Source organism: Anolis sagrei, chromosome Y (genome assembly GCF_037176765.1).
Source record: "Anolis sagrei isolate rAnoSag1 chromosome Y, rAnoSag1.mat, whole genome shotgun sequence".
Taxonomy (NCBI): domain Eukaryota; kingdom Metazoa; phylum Chordata; class Lepidosauria; order Squamata; family Dactyloidae; genus Anolis; species Anolis sagrei.
The window spans coordinates 2,950,223-2,969,068 of NC_090035.1; the positions used below are offsets into that span (position 1 = coordinate 2,950,223).

General features: G+C 41.2%; 1 protein-coding gene across 9 annotated transcripts in view; it reads left to right on the forward strand.

Annotated features, from left to right (window-relative positions):
• The window catches only part of LOC137094741 (SUN domain-containing protein 1-like), a 135,020-nt gene that overhangs the window by 113,811 nt on the left and 2,363 nt on the right, over positions 1–18,846 (forward strand). For all 9 annotated transcript variants that reach the window (XM_067461948.1, XM_067461946.1, XM_067461942.1 and 6 more), the window contains 5 exons: positions 1,470–1,724; positions 5,185–5,269; positions 7,714–7,829; positions 11,516–11,683; positions 15,382–15,474. In XM_067461948.1, coding sequence (XP_067318049.1) covers positions 1,470–1,724; positions 5,185–5,269; positions 7,714–7,829; positions 11,516–11,683; positions 15,382–15,474 — 717 coding nt within the window. The remainder of the gene's footprint in view (positions 1–1,469; positions 1,725–5,184; positions 5,270–7,713; positions 7,830–11,515; positions 11,684–15,381; positions 15,475–18,846) is intronic.

The window sequence follows — 18,846 nt, forward strand, 5'->3', positions numbered from 1 at the left end:
TTATTATTATTATTATTATTATTATTATTATTTACTACATTTATTATTTCACTCTATTATTACTGTTATGATTACATTTCTATTATTTTACTTTACTATTATTTATTACATTTATTATTTCACTCTATTATTACTGTTATCGTTACATTTCCATTCTTTTACTTTATTATTATTATTATTATTTACTATTTATTATTTCACTCTATTATTACTGTTATGATTACATTTCCATTCTTTTACTTTACTATTATTTATTACATTTATTATTTCACTCTATTATTACTGTTATCGTTACATTTCCATTCTTTTACTTTATTATTATTATTATTATTATTATTATTTACTACATTTATTATTTCACTCTATTATTACTGTTATGATTACATTTCTATTATTTTACTTTACTATTATTTATTACATTTATTATTTCACTCTATTATTACTGTTATCGTTACATTTCCATTCTTTTACTTTATTATTATTATTTATTACATTTATTATTTCACTCTATTATTACTGTTATCGTTACATTTCTATTTTATTATTATTATTGTTATTGTTATTGTTATTATTAATTACATTTATTATTTCACTCTATTATTACTGTTATCGTTACATTTCTATTATTTTACTTTACTATTATTATTTCCATTCTTTTACTTTATTATTATTTATTACATTTATTATTTCACTCTATTATTACTGTTATGATTACATTTCTATTATTTTACTTTACTATTATTATTTATTACATTTATTATTTTACTCTATTATTACTGTTATGGTTACATTTCCATTCTTTTACTTTATTATTATTATTATTATTATTATTATTATTATTTACTACATTTATTATTTCACTCTATTATTACTGTTATGGTTACATTTCTATTATTTTATTATTATTATTATTATTATTATTATTATTTACTACATTTATTATTTCACTCTATTATTACTGTTATGGTTACATTTCTATTATTTTATTATTATTATTATTATTATTATTATTATTATTATTATTATTTACTACATTCATTATTTCACTCTATTATTACTGTTATGGTTACATTTCTATTATTTTATTATTATTATTATTATTATTTACTACATTCATTATTTTACTCTATTATTACTGTTATGGTTACATTTCCATTCTTTTACTTTATTATTATTATTTACTACATTTATTATTTTACTGGACTTAATGTCAGGGGAAAATCTTTACTATATGGTATTATAATTAGATATTTTATATTAAATGTAATATTACTAATAATATTACAGTATAATGTTATAGTACAATGTAATATATAATACTAATATTGTGCTATGATAATAATGTAATATATTGTATTTACTTCTTACTTGTAAGCCGCTCTGAGTTCCCTTCGGGGTGAGAAGGGCGGCATAGAAATGTCGTAAATAAATAAATAAATATTATAACCTCTTGAATCCTCTGTTTGTAGGTAGACGCTCAGGTTAAGGAATCTGTCAAATTCATTCTGTTTGGTCGCCAACAAGGAGATTTGCCGGAATCGCTGCTTCAGTGGCTGACGTCCAAATTTGTGAGCAAGAGTGACTTGCGGGTTTTGTTGCAAGATTTGGAGTCCCAGATCCTCAGGAACATCACTCTGCACATGTCTGTCGCAAACACCAAGTCTACGTCGGAGGTGGTCACCAGTGTGGTGAATGAAGCTGGGATTGCAGGCATCACAGAAGCGGTGAGCAACACTGGGGGGAAAAAAAGCTCTTTTTAGGGCTTCACATTTGCAGTCTTTTTAAAATTTTAAACTATTACATTTGGCCTGGCCATAGGTTTTTAAATTCTTGTGTGTTACTGTTTATTGGTTATTGTTTATATGTAATTTATATTAATTGTATCATAATTATTGTTTTTGTTTATTGCTTTTTGTTTTATTGATGTGTTGTTGAGCCTCATGTAAGCCGCTCCGAGTCCCTTGGGGAGATGGTGGCGGGGTATAAATAAAGTTTTATTATTATTATTATTAATTATTATTATTAAAAAACTCTAAAACTCTCTAAAACTCTAAAAAAACTCTAAAAACTCTAAAATTACAACAGCAAACCAGCAGAGAGGAAACAACCAGGCACATCTTAACACCTCTCAACAGAACATTTTCCCAGGCTCAGGCAGGCCTTCAAATGCTAATGAAGGTGATTAGCTAAACATTCACACCTAGCTCCAGCACAGAAGAGCTCTTTGCCCCACCCCAGCCATTCCACAGATATATAAACCCATTGTCCTAATTCCAACAGACCTCACAACCTCTGAGGATGCTTGCCATAGATGCAGGTGAAACGTCAGGAGAGAATGCCACTAGAACATGGCCATATAGCCCGAAAAAACCCACAAGAACCTAATTATTATTATTATTATTATTATTATTATTATTATTATTATTATTTTATTATTATAATCTAATTCTCTTGAAATAACTTGCAATAATGGATTTTGGGGATGGGCAGAGATAAACAGTTGCATCTTCAAAAGAAACACCAAAATATCGATAGCAGATCGAATGAAACCCAGCACAATTCATTCAGATTACTTGAATTAAAACTTTGAGCCACAGAAACAACACCTGACTACGAAATACAAAACTTCACTTGCCCCAAACACTTCAAAATGTGTTAATGAATTTATTTATTTATTTATTTCTTGCTCTTCTACCCCGCCCTTCTCAACCCCCGAGGGGGGAACTCAGGGTGGCTTACAAAAGGCACAATTCGATGCCAGCACAACAATAAGATAAAAATAAAACATATATAAGCAGCAATTAAAACAATTAAAACATTCCATTATACATCATAATCCATAAAATCAGTCTAGTGCTCAATGAAGAGCAGATCTATCCCATTCATTGCCTAACTTCGTTCCCCGGGCTAAATTTAATTTCTAGGCATTGATCTTTAAAACTCTACAGCAGTGTTTCTCAACCTTCCTCATGCCGTGACCCCTTAATACAGTTCCTCGTGTTGTGGTGACCCCCAACCATAACATTATTTTTGTTGCTACTTCATAACTGGAATTTTGCTCCTGTTATGAATCATAATTTAATTTAAGGTGCAGGTGCTTACCTACAAAGCCCTGAACGGTTTGGGACCACCCTACCTGCGTGACCACATCGTTGTCTACGAACCCACACGTTCACTCCGGTCATCTGGAGAGGCCCTGCTCATGATTCCGCCCGCGTCACAAGCGCGTTTGGTGGGGACACGGGACAGGGCCTTCTCCGTGGTGGCCCCCCGCCTCTGGAACGCCCTCCCGAAAGACCTCAGACAAGCCCCTACAGTGGCAGTCTTCAGAAAGAATCTGTAAACCTGGCTGTTCAAATGTGCCTTCTCAGACTAGGAATCCCAGTTCCAAATCCCAGAAGCACTTTAGTCAGTTCCAAGACCACCGCACACTGCACACCGCACTTATACTATAATCCCATATCCCTCCGACACATCAGCACTTTTAATCCTGTACCCCTACTCCGGCCGGCTCAGTTTTTAATAATGTCTTGTTGTATTGCTATTGTATTTGTTTCTCTGCTTAATTGTCTTATTTGCTAGGTATTGTACTGTTGTATTGTGTGGGCTTCGGCCTGTTGTAAGCCGCATCGAATCCTTCGGGAGTACAAATAAAGTTATAATAATAATAATAATAATAATAATAATAATAATAATAATGTCAATATCTGACACACAGGATGTGTTTTCATTCACTAGATCAATTTGGGCACAAATACCTGATACGTCCAAATTTGAATACTAATGTGGTGGGGGGGGGGGGGGTTAATTTTGTCATTTGGGAGTTGTAGTTGTTGGGACTTATAGTTCACCTACAGTCAAATAGCATTTTGAACACCACCAACAATGGAATTGAATGGCACACAGAACTCCCATGACCAACAAAAAATATTGAAAGGGTTTGGTGGGCATTGCCCTTGAGTTTTGGAGTTGTAGTTCACCTTCATCCAGATAGCACTGTGGACTCAAACGATGATGGATCTGGACCAAACTTGGCACGTATACTCAGTATGCCCAAATGTGGACACTGTTGGAGTTTGGGGAAAATAGAATCTTGACATTTGGGAGTTGTAGTTACTTGACAGATTAGAGAGATGGGCCAAAACTAACAAAATGAAGTTCAACAGTGACAAATGCAAGATATTCCACTTTGGCAGGAAAAACGAAATGCAAAGAGACAGAATGGGGGACGCCTGGCTCGAGAGCAGTACGTGTGAAAAAGATCTTGGAGTCCTCGTGGACAACAAGTTAAACATGAGCCAACAATGTGATGTGGCGGCAAAAAAAGCCAATGGGATTTTGGTCTGCATCAATAGGAGCATAGTGTCTAGATCTAAGGAAGTAATGCTCCCCATGCTCTATTCTGCTTTGGTTAGACCACACCTGGAATATTATGTCCAATTCTGGGCACCACAGTCCAAGAGAGATATTGACAAGCTGGAATGTGTCCAGAGGAGGGCGACTCAAATGATCAAGGGTCTGGAGAACAAGCCCTATGAGGAGCGGCTTAGGGAACTGGGCATGTTTAGCCTGAAGAAGAGAAGGCTGAGAGGAGATATGATAGCCATGTATAAATATGTGAGAGGAAGCCACAGGGAGGAGGCGGGAGCAAGCTTGTTTTCTGCTTCCTTGGAGACTAGGACGCAATGGAGCCATGGCTTCAAACTACAAGAGAGGAGATTCCATCTGAACATAGGAAGAACTTCCTGACTGTGAGAGCCGTTCAGCAGTGGAACTCTCTGCCCCAGAGGGAGTGTGGTGGAGGCTCCTTCTTTGGAAGCTTTTAAGCAGAGGCTGGATGGCCATCTGTCAGGGGTGATTTGAATGCAATATTCCTGCTTCTTGGCAGAATGGGGTTGGACTGGATGGCCCATGAGGTCTCTTCCAACTCTTTGATTCTATGATTCTATGATTCTATGATTCTGAACCCCACCAACAATAGAATTGGACCAAACCTCCCACACAGAACCCCCATGTGGGCCACAGCAACACGTGACAGGGGATGGCTAGTGGGAGAATAAAAGTAAGCTTTGGTGAGAAGATGCTTCCTTGATGACATGCAGTGCCATGGATCCATTCACGTGCAAAAGGCCAGGATTAAAGTGTCCCCACACTTTCTCCCATCCCTCCCTTCTGTGTTTGCAGCAAGCGCGCCTGATTGTCAACAATGCACTGAAGCTGTTCTCTCAAGACAAGACTGGCATGGTGGACTTCGCTTTGGAATCTGGGGGTAAGTATTGAGGTGGGAGGAGGAGGTGTTTAGCCTGTCCTAGATTGGGAAACAGGAGTAAATGCATTCACATTTCTAACTGGAGCTAATGATAAGGAGTGCACAACATCCCTATTAAAACAGCTCCACTGGGTCCCAATAAGTTGACAGGCCCAATTTATTTTTATTTGTCGTGTCAGGGCAACCAGTCAATTGTATTACATTTCTAACAGAACAAAACAAACAAACAAACAGACAAAATACAAAATTTGCGAGTTTAGTAGTGGATTAAATGTCCTTTGACCAGTATCTGGCCCCTTGGCGTGCCTCTGGTATTGCCGCAAGGAGGTCCTCCCTTGTGCATCATGTGGCAGGGCTCAGGTTGCATTGCAGCAGGTGGTCAGTGGTTTGCTCTCCTCCACACTCACATATCATGGACTCCTCTTCGTGGCCCCATTTCTTGAGGTTGGCTCTGGATCTCGTGGTGCCACAGCTCAGTCTGTTCAGCGCCTTCCAAGTCGCCCAGTCTTCTGTGTGCCCAGGGGGGAGATTCTCCTTTGGGATCAGCCATTGGTTGAGGTTCTGGGTTTGAGCCTGCCACTTTTGGACTCTCGTTTGCTGAGGTGTTCCGGCAAGTGTCTCTGTAGATCTAAGAAAACTATTTCTTGATTTAAGTCATTGACGTGCTGGCTGATACCCAAACAGGGGATGAGCTGGAGATGTCTCTGCCTTGGTCCTTTCACTATTGGCTGCTACATCCCATCGGAAGTAGCAGAAAATGTCAGAAAATGAATCCCACAATCTGAATTTGTCCAAATATGTAATAATAATAATAATAATAATAATAATAATAATAATAATAATATTTCTTACCTTCCTCATGGCTTGAGGCGGGTCACAGCACAATTAAAACACATAAACATCGTAAAAATATACAAATGTGCACATTTCTATAACAGATATATATTAAAACGTATTTCTATAAAATACATATTAAAATACACAGAACAGATTAAACACAAGGAAGGAGAGAGGGAAGGAAGGGAGGATGAAAGGGTGGAAGGGAAGGAATGAAGGAAGGAAGGAAGGAAGGAAGGAAGGAGAAAGAAGTTGGAAAGAGGAAGAAGGAAGGACAAAAGGAGGGAGGGAGGGAGGGAGGGAGAGAAGGAAGGAAGGAAGGAAGGAAGGAAGGAAGGAAGGAAGGAAGGAAGGAAGGAAGGAAGGAGAAAGAAGTTGGAAAGAGAGGAAGGAAGGACGAAAGTAGGGAGGGAAGGAGAAAGAAGTTGGAGAGGAAGGAAGGAAGGAAGGAAGGAAGGAAGGAAGGAAGGAAGGAAGGAAGGAAGGAAGGAGAAAGAAGTTGGAAAGAGAGAAGAAAGGATAAAAGGAGGGAAGGAAGGAGAAAGAAGTTGGAGAGGAAGGAAGAAAGGAAGGAAGGAGAAAGAAGTTGGAAAGAGAGGAAGGAAGGACGAAAGGAGGGAAGGAAGGAAGGAAGGAAGGAAGGAAGGAAGGAGAAAGAAGTTGGAAAGAGAGGAAGGAAGGACGAAAGTAGGGAGGGAAGGAGAAAGAAGTTGGAGAGGAAGGAAGGAAGGAAGGAAGGAGAAAGAAGTTGGAAAGAGAGAAGAAAGGATAAAAGGAGGGAAGGAAGGAGAAAGAAGTTGGAGAGGAAGGAAGAAAGGAAGGAAGGAGAAAGAAGTTGGAAAGAGAGGAATGAAGGACGAAAGGAGGGAAGGAAGGAAGGAAGGAAGGAAGGAAGGAAGGAAGGAAGGAAGGAAGGAAGGAAGGAAGGAAGGAGAAAGAAGTTGGAAAGAGAGGAAGGAAGAATGAAAGGGTGGAAGGGAAGGAAGGAATGACTACTTGGAGGTACAGCAGGCTTTAGATCAGACATGAATAGAGTTAGTGTAAGAAGGTCGGATAATAGACAAGGGTTTGAGATACAATGAGAAATATATTGTCGAAGGCTTTCCTGGCTGGAATCACTGGGATGTTGTAGGTTTTTCGGGCTATATGGCCATGTTCTAGAAGCATTCTCTCCTGACGTTTTGCCTGCATCTATGGCAGGCATCCAGAAATGCAGAATGAGAAATGTGTCATAGCAGGCACTGGATGCAGTGCTTCTTATGCTCTCTGATGTGAGTTGTGGCAAACCAGACTTTTTGGCCTTAGCGTGGCAAGAACTGGTACCATTTTTGTGCCACACTATTATTGTATATTGGAAATATGCTGTTGACCGTCAAATGATAGCTCGGGATGCCCCAGTCCGCAGACCACCGTGATGAGCACCACTGTCTCTGGAAATTAGCATCTAGTTCAGCCAGTCGGCTGCTAGGAATTGTGGGAGTTGAAGTCCAAAATACTTTGAGGGAGGGCCAAAGCTGGCCCGTGGCTGATCTGGTTGTGTTGAAAATAAAATGTGTATTACCCTCTAATAAATAAAAGTGAATGTTCTGTTTGTGTCTTCCTTTGAGGTGGCAGCGTTTTGAGCACCCGCTGCTCAGAGACCTACGAAACCAAAACAGCGCTGATCAGCCTCTTTGGCATTCCTCTGTGGTACTTCTCGCAGTCTCCTCGGGTCGTGATCCAGGTAATTAATTGAAACGCTGGCCGTTTTATAGAATGCTTGCAGGGATTTGGATAGAATTGGGATAAGAACATCCTTGGTCAAGTTCAATTGGCACCCATGCATCCCTTTGAGATTCCCATCATCAGAACTATGGAGAATATCTGGCAAGGTTTCCCTCAAATGCTTCCGTGAATGTGTGCTGTGTGGTATTGCATGTCCCTGAGAACATTTCCAGAAAAGATTGGTTCATTGTTTATGGTCTCAAATAATTTTAATGCAAATTGGCTTTCTGAAGTGGGGGGAATGGACATAGAGCTGTGCGTGTCTGTAGGTCAGGCATGGGCAAACTTTGGTCCTCCTGGTGTTTTGGACTACAACCCCCGCCATTCTCTATTTATTTATTTATTTATTTACTGCACTTGTAGACTGCCGTTCTCAGCCCTAGGGCGACTCACGGCGGTGTACAACATATAAAAACGGATTACAATATAGGCAATATCACAAACAACAATAACAACATCACTATCAATAATACAATTACACTAAATCATTCACGACGTCTCATCATAGAATCACAATCCAATCTCGTTATCCATGTTCCGTTCCAATCATCATTGCCAATTGTTGTAGCACTTAGTCAAACGCCTTCTCAAACAACCACGTCTTTAGTCTCTTGCGGAATGTCATAAGGGAGGGCGCTAGTCTGATGTCCACAGGGAGGGTGTTCCACAGCCGGGGGGCCACCACCGAGAAGGCCCTATCCCTCGTCCCCGCCAGGCGTGCCTGTGAGGCAGGCGGGATCGAGAGAAGGGCCTCCCCAGACGATCTCAAGGTCCTCGTGGGCTCATAGGCCGAGATGTGGTCAGACAGGTATTTTGGGCCGGAACCGTTTAGGGCTTTGTAGGCCAACATCAGCACCTTGAATTGGGCCCGGTAGCAGATCGGCAGCCAGTGGAGCTGGAACAACAAGGGCGTTGTGTGCTCCCGGCGTCCCGCTCCTGTTAGTAACATGGCTGCCGCGCGCTGGACTAGCTGGAGCTTCCGGGCCATCTTCAAGGGCAGCCCCACGTAGAGAGCATTGCAGTAGTCAAGGCGGGATGTGACCAGAGTGTGTACCACCGTGGCCAAGTCAGACTTCCCGAGGTACGGGCGCAGCTGGCGCACGAGCCTGAGCTGTGCAAATGCTCCCCTGGTCACTGCCGAAACCTGGGGATCCAGGCTCAACGATGAATCCAGGATCACACCCAAGCTGCGAACCTGCGCCTTCAGGGGGAGTGCGACCCCATCCAGCACAGGCTGTAACCCTATACCCTGTTCGGCCTTGCGACTGACCAGGAGGACCTCTGTCTTGTCTGACCAGGAGTACCTCTGTCTTGTCTGTCTCTAGTCCCCAAGTTACAAATGCTTGCCTTGGCATACAGCTCATAGTGAAGAAAGAGGATGATACACCAGGAAGTGAGAAAAATCCATCTCTCGGAAGTGAAATTCACTCCTGGAAGAATTATTACCATGGGGAAAAGGGCCTCCACTGAAGCTTTATCATCAAACCTTGTTTCCACAACAAGCTCTTTTTTATATATATTATATATATATATTACTAGCCATCCGTTGCCAGGCGTTGCTGTGTCCCAGTCTGTTGATCTGGAAAATAAAGGAATGAGAAAGTGTTGGTTTCCAATATATCAAATTCCTTTCTGCTTGTGAGTAAACAGTATTTCTTGCTGTTTCTTTGTCAGCGTTGATGTGGAGAGTGTCTGGTTTGCCTACTCTGGAATATGCAACATATCATAGTCCTTCTTTAAGGGTCCCTTTCACATCTATGATACTATATCTGTGTGTGTGTGTGTGTGTGTGAATCACATATATCTATCTATATTTCTGGCTGGATGGCTCTTTGTCAGGAGGGCTTTGATTATGTTTTCTTGCCTTGCTGAAGGGAGTTGGACTGGATGGCCTTAAGTATTTTCTGTTGGTCACGGGAGTCCTGTGTGGGAAATTTGCCCCAGTTCTGTTGTGGGTGGGGTTCAGAATGCTCTTTGAATGTAGGTGAACTATAGATCACAGTAACTACAACTCCCAAATGTCAAGGTCTATTTCCCTCAAACTCCATCTTTGGGCGTATGGAATATTTGTGCCAAGTTTGGCCCAGATCCATCATTGTTTGAGCCCACAGTGTTCTCTGGATGTAGGTGAACTACAATTCCCAAACTCAAGGTCAATGCCCACCAAACCCTTCTAGTAGCGAGGGAATCTAGTAGCCTATCCATGCTCTGCAAGGCATGCATAGATCTCCATGCTATCCAAAGCTCATAGTAGGTAGGTGAATGGATGGTTTTGATAGCATGGAGATGTGTAAACTTTAGGAAATGGTTAACAGCCCTGTAGTGTTTGTTTTGCTGCCTGTGACCCTGTTCAGAATTATTTATATGGCTGGAGTTACATTTTAAAAATGTTATTTCTTTATTTATTTACGACATTTATATGCTGCCCTTCTCAACACAAAGGGGACTCAGAGCTGCTTACAAGATATATTTACATACAATATATTTTATTATTAGCATAGTACAATATCAGTATTATATTTTACTATATTGTACTATACCATTACATTGTAATATTATTAGTAATATTACATGTGAAATGAAATACCTATATAAATAAAAATGTTCGTTTGTGAGATTAACATAACTCAAAAACCACTGGACGAATTGACACCAAATTTGGACACAAGACACCTCTCAGGCCAACGAGTGACCATCACTCATAAAAACACTGGAAAACACAGCAGAAGAGATTTAAAAAGCCAAAAACAAAAAAACCATTACACCGTATGCGCAAAACCACATATATACACAAACACACACATATATAAATATATACACAAATATATGCACACACAAAACACATACACAGAAAGAAGGAAGGAAGGAAGGAAGGAAGGAAGGAAGGAAGGAAGGAAGGAAGGAAGGAGGGAGGGAGGGAGGGAGGGAGGGAGGGAGGGAGAGAAGGAAAGAAAGAAAAGGTAGAGAAGGAAGGAAGGAGAGAAGGAAATAAAAAAAGTGAAAGAGGGAAGGAGGGAGAGAAGGAACGAAAGAGAGAAAGAGGGAGGGAAGGAAAGAGACAAGGAAGGATGGAACCAAAGAGCAAAGGAAGTGAGAAAAGAAACAGGTAGAGAAGAAAGAAAGAAGAAGGGAAAGAAAAAGAGGGAAGGAAGGAAAGAGGGAGGGAGGGAAGGAGGGAGGGAAGGAAGTAAGGAAGGAAGGAAGGAAGGAAGGAGAGAAAGAAAGAAGAAGAGAAAGAGGGAGGCAAGGTTGGCCACAGCAACACGTGGCGGGTACAGCTAGTATAATTATAACTATAATATTGTATTATTAGTAGTATTATATTGTATTACCTTATCATTTTTTAAATACTATATGGATAAACAATATATTATTATATTATATTATATTATATTATATTATATTATATTATATTATATTATATTATATTATATTATTAGTAAAGCACAGGAGACAAGACGGAACTGTCTTCTGCTCCCTTCTCTCTTCACTCTGGCCAGACCAGAATTACATACAAATTCAACTTAAGAACAAACCTCTACAGAACCTCACTTGTTCGTAACTCGGGAACTGTGTCTGTGTGTGTGTCACAACCAATCTTGCTTACTGACTGGCTCCTTCCCCGTTTGTCTTTCTTCCTCGAAGCCTGACATGTATCCCGGGAACTGCTGGGCCTTCAAAGGATCCCAGGGATACCTGGTTGTGCGCCTCTCGATGGTGATCCACCCCACCGCCTTCACCCTGGAACATATACCAAAAACACTTTCGCCAACGGGCAATATTACGAGCGCGCCGAAGGATTTCTCAGTCTATGTAAGTTTCCCTTGGTCAAAATAAAACCAAAGTAGGCTAGTGTGGGCACGAGGGCAATTCTTTCAGGCTTTCGAGTGGCAACTGAAAGGCTTCTAATCTCATACCGTATTACATTTATTTATTTATTTGTCGTGTCAGACCAACCAGTCAATTATATTACATTTCTAACAGAACAAAGCAAACAAACAGATAAAATACAACATTTGTGAGTTTGGTAGTTGATAAGATGTCCTTTGGCCAGTATCTGCCCACTTGGAGTGCCTCTGGTGTTGCCGCAAGAAGGTCCTCCATGGTGCATGTGGCTGGGCTCAGGTTGCATTGCAGCAGGTGGTCAGTGGTTTGTTCCTCTCCACATTCGCATATCGAGGACTCCACTTTGTGGCCCCATTTCTTGAGGTTGGCTCTTCATCTGGTAGTGCCAGAGCGCAGTCTGTTCAGCGCCTTCCAAGTCGCCCCGTCTTCTGTGTGCCCAGGGGGGAGTCTCTCATTTGGGATCAGCCATTGGTTGAGGTTCTGGGTTTGAGCCTGCCACTTTTGGACTCTCGCTTGCTGAGGTGTTCCAGCAAGTGTCTCTGTAGATCTAAGAAAACTATGTCTAGATTTAAGTCATTGACGTGCTGGCTGATACCCAAACAAGGGATGAGCTGGAGATGTCTCTGCCTTGGTCCTTTCACTATTGGCTGCTACTTCCCGGCGGATGTCAGGTGGTGCAATACCAGCTAAGCAGTGTAATTTCTCCAGTGGTGTAGGGCGCAGACACCCTGTGATAATGCGGCATGTCTCATTAAGAGCCACATCCACTGTTTTAGCATGGTGAGATGTGTTCCACACTGGGCATGCGTACTCAGCAGCAGAGTAGCATAGCGCAAGGGCAGGTGTCTTCACTGTGTCTGGTTGTGATCCCCAGGTTGTGCCAGTCAGCTTTCGTATGATATTGTTTCTAGCACCCACTCTTTGCTTGATAGTCAAACAATGCTTCTTGTAGGTCAGAGCACGGTCCAGAGTGACTCCCAGGTATGTGGGTGCGCTGCAATGCTCCAGTGGGATTCCTTCCCAGGTCATCCTCAGAGCTCGGGATGCTTCTCTATTCTTGAGATGAAAGGCGCATGTCTGTGTTTTAGATGGGTTGGGGATCAGCTGGTATTACATAACTTTCTCCAAGTCAACCTGCTTCTGAAATAATATATTTGAGATCGCTTTTTTAAAAGCCCAAATTAGTGTGTCCATGCATCCAAACAATCAAAACAAAAGACCCTCAAACAAAACATAAAACACCAAGGAGAGCTAAATGTGTACGTTTATTTATTTCGTGTTTGTCTAGAACTGGAAAGTCAAGATGTAATGGTCGTTGATTGAAAGCTATTCTTGTACACAGTATTTCGGCTATTCTTAGTATTGCATCACTGTTGTCCTGCGGCTTGATTCTGGTCTTTGTAAAGTCCTAGCATTAAATGGGTACTTCCTTTCTCTCTCTCTCTCTCTGAGCCTCTTCGGCAGTTGTATAACTTCTATTTTTTGTACATCTTTTTATTTATTTTACAATGGCAAAGCTAGTTTGAAATTTAAAATAAATCTTACATATATGTCTTTGGCAAGAAGTCTAAGGCACTTTAAGATTTCTGATTCCTTGTGGAGAGAAAGTGTTGCACTCTGAGCGGAATTCACTTTTGCATCCATCATCATACAAGAGTCCAGTAGTGCTAAGTAAACCAGACTCAGATGATGGAAGTCACAGAGACTTCCTTGAAACAGACCAGATGTCAAAGGTTTGACTTCATGGCTTGTGGACCTTAAATTACAGGGTTGTTTACTAAAAGAGTTAGATCAGGCAACACTGTGTTAAAGTGTACACCTTGGGTCTTGTTCCTGTTCCACGTTCAAGTCTTATGTCTAATATATTTGGGAAACTCTTGTGCTCATATTCATGGATTCATGTTTTGGAAGAAGTTCCTGGTTATGGATGTATGCTTATGTTTTGATTCCTGGTTTTTTCATGGACCTTGCCAATTTTGAACAGAACTTTGATGTTTGGACTATTGCCTTTTGAAAACCTTTTTCTTATTGCTTTTTGGATATTGCTTTTTATGTTGCCTTCTCCCTTTTTATATTTACTTTCTTCAATAAACTGTTCTGTTCAGGCATGGGCAAACGTGGGCCCTCTCTCCAGGTGTTTTGGACTCCAACTCCCACCATTCCTAACAGCCTCAGGCCCCTTCCTTTTCCCCCTCAGCTGCTTAAGCCCTAGAAGAAGAGAGCTAACATCTGTCAGGGATGCTTTCATTGCGTTTGAACCCTCCTCACTCATAGTATGTCTACACCAAGCATGGCTCAACGTTGGCCCTCTAGATGTTTTGGTCTTCAACTCCCACTATTCCTAACAGCCTCAGGCTCCTTCCTTTTCCCCCTCAGCCGCTTAAGCCCTAGAAAGAGAGATCTAACATCTGTCGGGGATGCTTTCATTGGGCTTGAACTCTCCTTACTCATAGTATGTCTACACCAAGCTTGGCCCAACGCTGGCCCTCCAGGTATTTTGGTCTTCACAACCTCAGAGGATTACCTCACATCCTCTGAGGACACCTGCCATGGATGTGGGTGCAATGTCAGGAGAGAATGCTTCTGCAACATGGCCATACAGCTTGAAAAACTTACAACAACCCAGTGATTCTGGCCATGAAAGTCCTCGTCAATTTATTTATTTATTGTTCAAACTTATATGCCGCCACTCCCCTGGGACTCGGAGTGGATTAAATGCCTTTCTTCAATGCCATAGATGTTAGCTCTCTCTTTCTAGGGCTTAAGCGGCTGAGGGGGAAAAGGAAGGGGCCTGAGGTTGTTAGGAATTGTGGGAGTTGAAGTCCAAAAAACCCGGAGGAAGGGCCCAAGTTTGCCCATGCCTGAACTGAACAGTTTTTTGAAAGAAAGAAATATAAAAAGGTAGAAGGCAACGTAAAAAGCAGTGTCCAAAAAGCAACAAGAAAAATATTTTCAGAAGGTAATAATCCAAACATCAAAGTTCTGTTCAAAATGGACAAAATACATGAGGGGAAAAACAGGAATCATACATAGGCATACATCCATAACCAGGAACTTCTTCCAAAACTTGAATCCATGAACATGAGCACAAGACTTTCCCAGAGATCTTAGACATAAGACTTGAACGTGGAACAGGAACAAGACCCAAGGTGTACACTTCAACGCAGTGTTGCCTGATCTAACCCTTTCAGTAAACAACCCTGATCCACAAGCCATAAAGTCAAACCTTTGACTGTTTTAAGGATTTCTCACTGGTCTGTTTCAAGGAAGTCTCTGTGACCTCCGTAATCTGACTCCCTCATCCCGTAGATTGAGCCTTATACTCCTACTAACCTCAGGTGTTTTCCCAGGGGAAAGATCTCTCCCTTCCAGCTCCTTATCTTCCATTGCCAAGGAACGACTTGGGAAAGGTCTTGTTTATCTTCCAAAGCTAAAGCATCTCCATCTCCTCCCTGCTCTGAAGCTGTTTCTTCCTGGCCAGACACAGACTCATTCTGCCCTGCAGAATCAGGATCCAAAATCTCCTCATTTCCCACACTGGAGATCCCATCATTCCTCACAACCTCTGACTGGACCATCCCCTCATCTTCAGCCTCTGGCTGAGCCACAACAGAAAGGCGGTGTTGAAATAAAATTAGTAATAATAATAATAATTGTCTTGGCAGGGTCTTGAAGATGAGTACCAAGAAGAAGGTGTGCTTCTGGGGCAATATACGTATGATCAAGATGGAGAGCCATTGCAAATGTTCCAAGTAACGGTATGTCCGCACTCTTCGAAGATATGGCTATTAAACTGTCTTGCCTTTTGCTTCTTTCTGTTTATTTCTACACTTTCTGTTTATTTCTACAAGGATTCCCCCCCCCCTCCTTTTACCTCCCTCCTTCCCTCTCTCTTTCTCCTTCCATCCTTCCCTTCCTCCCTTTCGTCCTTCTTTCCTTCTCTCTTTTCTTCCTCCTTCCCTTTCCTTCCCTCCCTCCCTCCCTTTTGTCTTTTCTTCCACCTCTCTTTCCTTCCTCCTTATCCCCTCTTTCTCCACCCATCTCCTTCCTTTCCTTTCTCTCTTTCTCCCTCCATCCCTCCCGTCCTTCCTTTTGTCCTTCCTTCCCTCTCCTTCTCCTTCCTTCCTTCTCTTTCCTTAATCCTTTCCTTCCACCCTTCGCTTGATCCCTCCCTTCCTTCTCTTTTTCCTTCCTTCCCTTTTTCCTCCCTCCTTTCCTATTTCACCTTCCATCCTTCTTTCCTTCTCTTTTCTTCCTCCTTCCCTTCCTTCCCTCCCTTTTGTCTTACCTTCCTTCTCTCTTTTCTTCCTCCCTACCCTCCTCTTTCTCCATCCATCCCCTTCCATCCTTTCATCCTTCCCTCTCTCCCTTTTTCTCCTTCCATATTTCTCTTTCTTTCCTCCTTCCCTTCGCTTTCCTTCCCTCCCTACCTTCTGTCTTTCCTTCCTTGTCTCTTTCTTTCCTCCTTACCACCCTTTCTCCTTCCATCTCTTTCCCTTCCACCCATTCATCCTTCCTTCCCTCTCTCCCTCTCTCTCCTTCCTTCCATCCTTCCCTTCCTCCATTTTGTCCTTCCTTCCTTCCCTTTTGACTTTCTTTCCTTTTCTCTTTCCTTTATCCTTTCCTTCCACCCTTCTCTTGCTCCCTTCCTTCTCTTTTTCCTTCCTTCCTTACTTCCTTCTTTCCTTTACCTCCCTCGTTCCATCTCTTTCTCCTCCTATCCTTCCCTTCCTCCCTTTCATCCTTTTTTCCTTCTCTCTTTCCTTCCTCCTTACCCCACTCTTTCTCCTTCCAACTCCTTCCTTCCCTTCCATCCTTCCTTCCTCCCTCTCTCCCTCTTTCTCCTATCATCCTTCCCTTCCTCCCTTTCCTCTTTCCTTCCTTTTGTCTTTCCTTCCTCCTTCCCTCACCGGGCAGCCAGTTCTCCTAGCAGGAAGTGCTAACATGCGGCCTCCAAGTTAGAAAGTTTGCCTAGGCCTGGTTTAACCCATTACGCCACCGCGGCCCAACTACTTTACAGTTCAACTAGCCGTCCCCTGCCACGCATTGCTGTGGCCCAGTGTGGTGATCTGGAAAATAAAAGAATGAGAAAGTGTTGGTTTCTAATGTATGTAATTCCTTTCTGCTTGTGGATAAACAGTATTCCTTGTTGTTTATGGGTCAGTGTTGATGTGGAGATTGTTTGGTTTGCCTACTCTGGAACATGCAACATATCATTGCCCTTCTTTAGGGGTCCTATCTCTCTGTGTATGAATTATATCTACTTATCTATCTGTATCTATGGCTGGATGGCTCTTTGTCAGGAGGGCTTTGATTATGTTTTCTTGCCCTGGTGAAGGGAGTTGGATTGAATGGCCTTAAATATTTTCTGTTGGTCGTGGAGGTTTTGTGTGGGAAGTTTGCCCCAATCCTGTCATTTGTGGGGTTCAGAATGCTCTTTGATTGTAGGTGAACTACAAATCCCAGCAACTACAACTCCCAAATGTCAAGATTCTATTTTCCCCAAACTCCACCAGTGTTCACATTTGGGCATATTGAGTATTCGTGTAGAGTTTGGTCCAGATCCATCATTGTTTGAGTCCACAGTGCTCTTTGGATGTAGGTGAACTACAACTCCAAAACCAAAGGACACTGCCCACCAAACCCTTCCAGTATTTTCTGTTGATCTTGGGAGAACTGTGTGCCAAGTTTGGTTCAGTTCCATCATTGGTTGAGTTCAGAATGCTCTTTGATTGTAGGTGAACTATAAATCCACGCAACTACAACTCCCATTGGGTTGTTAGGTGTCTTGTGTCCAAATTTGGTGGCAATTCGCCCAGTGGTTTTTGAGTTCTGATGGTATCACAAACGAACATTATATTTTTATTTATATAGACTAGCCGTCCCCTGTCACGTGTTGCTGTGGCCCAGACTGTATATATCTGGTTTTTGTGTGTGTATATATATGTGTTTATATGTGTGTGTATGTGTGTGTGTGTGTGTGTGTGTGTGTGTGTGTGTGGATGGGAAGATGATAGATAGATAGATAGATAGATAGATAGATAGATAGATAGATACATAGATAGATAGGTAGGTAGGTAGGTAGATAGATAGATAGATAGATAGATAGGAAAATAGATAGATAGATAGATAGATAGATACATACATATATACATAGATAGGTAGGTAGATAGGTAGGTAGATAGATAGGTAGGTAGATAGATAGGAAGATAGATAGATAGATAGATAGATAGATAGATAGATAGATAGATAGATAGATAGATAGATAGGAAGATAGATAGGAAGATAGATAGGAAGATAGATAGACAGATAGATAGACAGAGAGAGAGAGAGAGAGAGAGATAGATAGATAAGAAAATAGGTAGGTAGGTAGGTAGGTAGGTAGGTAGGTAGATAGATAGATAGATAGATAGATAGATAGATAGGAAGATAGGAAGATAGGAAGATAGATAGATAGATAGATAGATAGATAGATAGATAGGAAAATAGATAGATAGATAGATACATACATACATATATACATAGATAGGTAGGTAGATAGGTAGGTAGATAGGTAGGTAGATAGATAGGAAGATAGATAGATAGATAGATAGATAGATAGGAAGATAGATAGGAAGATAGATAGGAAGATAGATAGGAAGATAGATAGACAGATAGATAGACAGAGAGAGAGAGAGAGAGAGAGAGAGATAGATAGATAAGAAAATAGGTAGGTAGGTAGGTAGGTAGATAGATAGATAGATAGATAGATAGGAAAATAGATAGATAGATAGATAGATACATACATATATACATAGATAGGTAGGTAGATAGGTAGGTAGATAGATAGGTAGGTAGATAGATAGGAAGATAGATAGATAGATAGATAGATAGATAGATAGATAGATAGATAGATAGGAAGATAGATAGGAAGATAGATAGGAAGATAGATAGACAGATAGATAGACAGAGAGAGAGAGAGAGAGAGAGAGAGATAGATAAGAAAATAGGTAGGTAGGTAGGTAGGTAGGTAGGTAGGTAGGTAGATAGATAGATAGATAGATAGATAGATAGATAGATAGGAAGATAGGAAGATAGGAAGATAGATAGATAGATAGATAGATAGATAGATAGATAGATAGGAAAATAGA